Below are 6418 nucleotides of genomic sequence, written 5' to 3' on the forward strand. Positions count from 1 at the left end.
TAATATCTACACAAAGAAAACAAAAAAAATACATTACAATTAATGAGTTATTTTAAAACATTGAAAAAAGGTACAAGAAAATTTAAGGTGTGAACATTTTCGAATAAAACAATTATAATTAACAATTAGATGGTTTTTTTTCCCTCTTCTTTCCCGCGTGTATGATGAATGATTTGTGTGTGTGTGTGTGTGTGTGTGTGTGTGTGTGGGTGTGTGTGTGTGTGTGTGTGTGTGTAGGTGTGTGTGCGTGTGTGTGTGCACGTGTGATTGTGTGTTATGTATGTGCTTGTTGAATATAATGGCCTCTGCATGTTGTATGGTTGTGTGTGTGTGTTACTTTAGAAATTATTTTGAAATAGATTTTCACAGGTCTTATAATCCATCTCCTCTAGCCATTTCCTTGTAACTATTCGTAAATGATATGCTTTCAGGTTCCTAATTTTTGATTTTTTGTCTAAAATATTATATAGGTAGGGGGCAAGATATTTATAATGTTTTATGGCAAGTGAACTTTTAAATGCTGGCAAATTAAATCTATGTATTCTCTTGCTTTGCGTGGATGTTATACTGATTTGGTTTTTATGTAGGGACTTGATGCATTCAAATATGAATGTTTTTCGAACACTCAAGATCTTACATTTTCTGTACAGTTCGTAGGTAGGATATTTAAAGGGCAGTTTGAACATAACCTTTAATAGTGACCGTTGGGCTCGTTCTGCCTCTAGAATACAAGTTTTCGAGGCTCCACCCCAAGAACAAACACAATAGTTAATCAAGCAGTGGCAGAGGGCATTGTATGTTTTGATTAGTAGGTCATGATCGGCAACTGCTCGCAATTTTCTAAATATAAAATTAATATCGCTATTTACAATTATATTAATTGTTTTAAAATAATGAATATATATTATATCAATCTGTAATAATGTAACTTTCTAATGGTGAAAGAATTTTTGAAACCAGTAGAATAGTTTTAGAGTTTAATGGTTACATAGAAAAATAAAAATATTTCCTCTTCACACGACCTAATTTTAACATGAATTTCAAAGAGACAATGATTTTCATTAAATATCAAATTAAAAAACAGTAGCATTTAATTAAAATAAAAGTTTAAGAATAGTTTTTATATAAAAATGTTTTTACCTGTCTCGGTGTCTCCAATATCTATGACATGGTCCTCGCTGGCGGAGGCGAGCAGACGTCCGTCAAAACTGAACGACAAAGTACGCACAGGCCATTCTAACCTACAAATATTATTTTATTCAATAATAGTTAAAACACACAATAATTTTATATTTGTGTTTAAAAGAGGAAATATCCACTTTCTAATACAAAGTCTATACACTAGACAATTGATTTTATTTATTTTCATCATCATCATCACCAGCTCACTATACGTCCCCACCGAGGGGCTCGAAGCCTACCCTTATAAGGGGTGACTAGGCCATAGTCAACCACGCTGGCCTACTGCGGGTTGGTTGACTTCACACATATCTTTGAATTTCTTCGCAGATATGTGCAGGCATCACGATGTTTTCCTTCACTTTAAGAACGTCGCGTAAATTATGTACATATGAAAATTCGAAAAATCTAAAATCACATTGGTACAGCGGGATTCGAACCCAAGACCTGTAGATTACAAGTCAAGTGCTTAAACCACTGAGCCACCGACGCTCTTTTATTATTAGACGCTTATTTATTTTAGCAAATCAAATCCAAGTGATTGTTACATTTTAGTATTACCAAAATGTTTTTTTGTAATGCTTGTGAACTATACTAATATAGTAAATAGTAAACATATACTTAGTTATCTTACTAATATTATAAAAGCGAAAGTTTAGATGGATGGATGTTTGTTAAAGTTTCCAGCCCAAACTGCTGAACGGATCTCAATGAAATTTGGTATAGATGTAGAGGATAGTCTGGAAGAACACATAGGCTACTCACTTTTGTTTTTTTTAATTCCGCGCGAACGGAGTCGCGGGCGAAAGCTCGTGTAGGATAAAACATCACACAATATTTTTGAATAATACTTTTATTTATAAAAAGTCCTACATAGCCTTTAACTTGTAAAAACACCATTTTATTGTTTACATCTGTCAAATTCTCGATTGCAAATGTCAAAATGACCGTTACCATAATAACCTTGCTTCCTTAATGATGGCAGCTTGTAGTATAGGGTCCCTTTCCCACACGATGGGTTTTATCCAATTTATTTACCCCTTAGTTTAATAGCGCGAAAATGTATAGCCTAAAGCGTGTCGTAAAGAAAGAGTTATTCAAAAACATGCTGTGATTGCTGACATCCTACGCCACGAAGTAGTGTGTGTTTACGCTTTATTAAAAGAGCGTCAGTGGCTCAGTGGTTTAAGCACTTGACTTGTAATCTACAGGTCTTGGGTTCGAATCCCGCTGTACCAATGTGATTTTATATTTTTCGAATTTTCATATGTACATAATTTACCCGACGTTGTTACGGTGAAGGAAAACATCGTGGATGCCTGCACATATCTGCGAAGAAATTCAAAGATATGTGTGAAGTCAACCCGCAGTACAGGTTGACTATGTCCTAGTCACCCCTTATTAGGGTAGGCTCCGAGCCCCTCGGTGGGGACCTATAGTGAGCTGGTGATGATGATGATGATGATATTAGTATAGCAGTATAGATTTATTTAGATAAAACCGAGAATAGCTAATTCATAATATAAGTAACATTTATAAATTCTAGAGTGAAGTATAACTTTACTAACTATAATTAAACACTTACCTAGAGAAGACTCTCAAACAGGCCAACTCCTGCACATGCCACAAGGAGACAAGTGCATCAGCGGAGCCCGTGGCAAAGTATCTGCCGGTGGGGTCATGCTCTATACAGATACATGTGCCTGGGTGTGCTTTCAGTACCGTCTGGAGCTGCAGACCGGGATACCTGAGAAACAACATTTAATTCATCAAAATAACTTAAGCTCACTTGAAACAATGGAAAAACAAGTGTGTAGTCAAAGAATTAAATATGGTACCCATTTTAAATTTGAATACAGTATATTGAAATGAGAAATTATATTTACACATGTATCGACCAAATATTACAATAAATGTTAAATATTTTGCTTCTATAGTCGTATTCAACTATTTGTCTAACAATTACAATTATCTACTAGCTGTCGCCCGCGACTCCGTCTGCTTAGAATTAAAAAAACAAAAGTGATTAGCTTAAGTGTTCTTCCAGACTATCCTCTACATTTTTACCAAAATTTATCGAAATCTGTTCAACAGTTTAGGCTACAAACTGTAACAAACATCCATCTAAACTTTCGCATTTATAATATTAGTATGATTATTTCGGAAACTTGTGGAACATATCTATATTTGAATAAGTCTATACAGCTTTATAAAGGTAAAATTGTTTAAAAAGGGTCAACAGCATAAGACGTTTTTTTTATTCCTCTTTGATCTTACTAATATAAAGGCGAAAGTTTAGATGGATGGATGGATGTTAAAAATTTGACATGAAGAACACATAGACTACTTGATTTTGTTTTTTTTTAATTCCACGCGAACAGTCACGGGTAAAAGCTAGTTTGTTTCTTATATTTTCTTAAATAGAACATTCTCAATTCTAAAACTTACGTCATAATATGTACACAGCCCAGTCCATTGGTGAGGTAGAACAGGTCTGAATCATTATTCCAAGATATTTCATTCACTTCAAAGTTAAACTGCTCTTCCGTTACCTGAAACATAGGATATGAGGAAAAAATACAAATACAGAATAACCTCGATAACTCAAACCTCTGTAACTTAAAAACCTCTATAACTTCAAAAAACAATGTTACCTACCCATCAAAGCCCAAAACCAACATAGACCCTTGATAACTCAAAATATTTTGTGTTCGTTGGACTTTAACTTATCAATGTTCTACTGTTTAAATAATTTTTAATTTGACTTACAAACCCAAACTATTGACTGTTAAGACAGTTCACACTAAATAAGCTTTTAGCTATTTTTTTATTTGGTACATAAATAAGTACCTTTTTAACTAATATACTGTTAAGAAAATTGGGCAACACTAGAACATCGGCTTAGATGTCCCGTCCCTATCTGACAGCTGTCAATGTCATTAAGACAATAGTATAGTGCGCCATTCTGACAGTAGTCAGTATTGTAGTTGTTGAAATTAAATATGTTGATATGAACAAAATCATCTTTTTTTTATAACATAAGATAGCAAACGAGCAAGCGGCTACCTGAATCCACCGAAATGGAAAGCAACCGCTGCCCATAGACATCTGCAATTGCAGCGTTGCCTACCCTTCATTGACGTAGGAGACGCACATAAAGAGGACATTTTCCCTTCCTATGCGTCTTCTCCACCATCAAATCCACTTCTCCATTCTTTCCTCTTAAGAAAAGGGTGGAAAAGGAAAGGGACTAAAATCAGGCCTCCGGCACCACACTTATCAGACAAAACGCGCAATTGCTTCTACTTCACGCCTGTTTTCTGTGTGGTCGTTGTATTGCACCGGGCGAGCCGACCCATTCGTGCGAAGATGTTAAAGCGGGCTCTACCACTGTTAGGTTACCAATATATACTATTCTTACTTCTTACTACTCTTACTAATATTATAAATGCGAAAGTTTAGATGGATGGATGTTTGTTAGAGTTTGTAGCCTAAATGGCTGAACAGGTTTCAATGAAATTTGGTACATATGTGGAGGATAGTCTAGAAGAACACATAGGCTACTCACTTTTGTTTTTTTTTGCTCATAGTTAGTAACAGAAAAATCTTAATACCTGTTAGTCACACATACAATATTATTCTAAAATGTACAATCATCTGCTACCACATGCAGCTTTATGCAGTGATTAATATATCTGCAACCCAGTCTGCTGGCAATCTTAATATTATAAAGTGGAAAGATATGTATTTTTGTATTTTTGTATGTATTGAAATAACTCAAAAAATACTGGGCCGATTTATTTCTTGTACCTTTGCAGCTATGTTATCAATGAGTAACATAGGCTATTATTTTACTTTTTTATTCCATGTGGGCGTAGACACAAGTAACAACTAGTATTATATAATACTCACTACTTTGTATGTGCGTGTATCTATAAATGAGACAAGATCCTCCTTATTGCCTACAGCTATAGTGCTGCCGTTGGGAGACCATGCTATGTTTATATTCTCTCCCTTTGTTGATATACTGGCGGCACATTTGTGTGATCTGCAAAATATAACAGGGAAGTTAATAATTATTTAACAATGAAGAAGGAAAATGATGAATTTTAAAATGAATAGTCCATTTTCTTTCCTTTTATACTATTACTAGATGTTTGCGTGCGGCATCATCCGCATGATATTATAAATGTATTGTTTGCATTTGTCAAATTCTCAATTGCAAATGACAAAATACCAATTACCTTACTATGGCAATGTTGCTTCCTTGATGTTGGCAGCAACTTATGGTCTCTTTCCCACATTGGGGTTTTCATCCAAAATATTTACCCCCTAAGTTTAATGGCGTGAAAATATATAGCCTAAAGCGTGACGTAAGTGTAGGGCTTTTTATTAAAAGAAGAATTATTCAAATATATGCTGTAATTGCTGACATCTTAGGCAACAAAGAAGTGTGTGTTTATGGTTTATTATAATAGTATAAAAGTATAAATAAAATAATTAGTAAGTTCTTGAGAGTATAATTAATTTTAAATGTTTATTACAAAGAATTTGAAGACTAAAAATACAATTAAAAAATGTATTATTGATTATGAACTAAATATTTAATAAGCATTTACCTTGTATCCCATATCCTGACTGATTTGTCTCCACTGGCTGTGCTGAGGAGGTCCGCATGCGAGGCATGCCAACACAACTGGTCTACTGACCCTGTGTGCCCTTTGAAAACAAAATCCTGGACCTGATGAGAATATAAGACAAATAACCTATACCTTCTAATAAACATTAAAAGTACATAAAGAGGCCTGTTGGAGGATGGAGGTTTTTATATGTTTGTATACTGGCAGGCAACACTGTAAACACAGAGGATGTTTTTTACTATTAGAATAATTTATTTTAAATTATAAAGAATTGTATATTTGATGTTTTATATATTTAGATTTTACATCTCGCCATGTACGACGTATGTACGTAGTGTATGACTATAGACTTTGTATAAATATAATGGTTCAGATATTTTAAATATAATGATGATTAACTAGAAGAAAGTGTTTCAATAGCCCCACACCTCCAGAGCCCCGGACGGAGAAGAGTAACCGTCCAACAAGGCCTAATTTAAGTTCCTTTTTCTTTACCACCCTTTTTTTATAGGGAGAGGATGTGAAGGGCAAGTAGAGGAGTTGCATAGGAAGGGGAAATATCCTCTTTTTGTGCGTCTCCTCCTTAAATAAGAGTAGGC

General features: G+C 34.5%; 1 protein-coding gene across 2 annotated transcripts in view; it reads right to left on the bottom strand.

The window, feature by feature from the left end:
* Positions 1-6418, bottom strand: part of LOC106106005 (THO complex subunit 3) — a 9902-nt gene that overhangs the window by 829 nt on the left and 2655 nt on the right. The window contains exons 2-6 of one of the 2 annotated variants that reach the window (XM_013286525.1): positions 5799-5920; positions 5092-5227; positions 3628-3731; positions 2765-2926; positions 1141-1241 (exon numbers count right to left, since the gene is read on the bottom strand). In XM_013286525.1, coding sequence (XP_013141979.1) covers positions 1141-1241; positions 2765-2926; positions 3628-3731; positions 5092-5227; positions 5799-5920 — 625 coding nt within the window. The remainder of the gene's footprint in view (positions 1-1140; positions 1242-2764; positions 2927-3627; positions 3732-5091; positions 5228-5798; positions 5921-6418) is intronic. The other variant, XM_013286526.1, reaches the window with a different exon arrangement.

The sequence above is a fragment of the Papilio polytes genome, unplaced genomic scaffold, assembly GCF_000836215.1.
Source record: "Papilio polytes unplaced genomic scaffold, Ppol_1.0 DF822622.1, whole genome shotgun sequence".
In the NCBI taxonomy this organism is placed as follows: Eukaryota; Metazoa; Arthropoda; class Insecta; order Lepidoptera; family Papilionidae; genus Papilio; species Papilio polytes.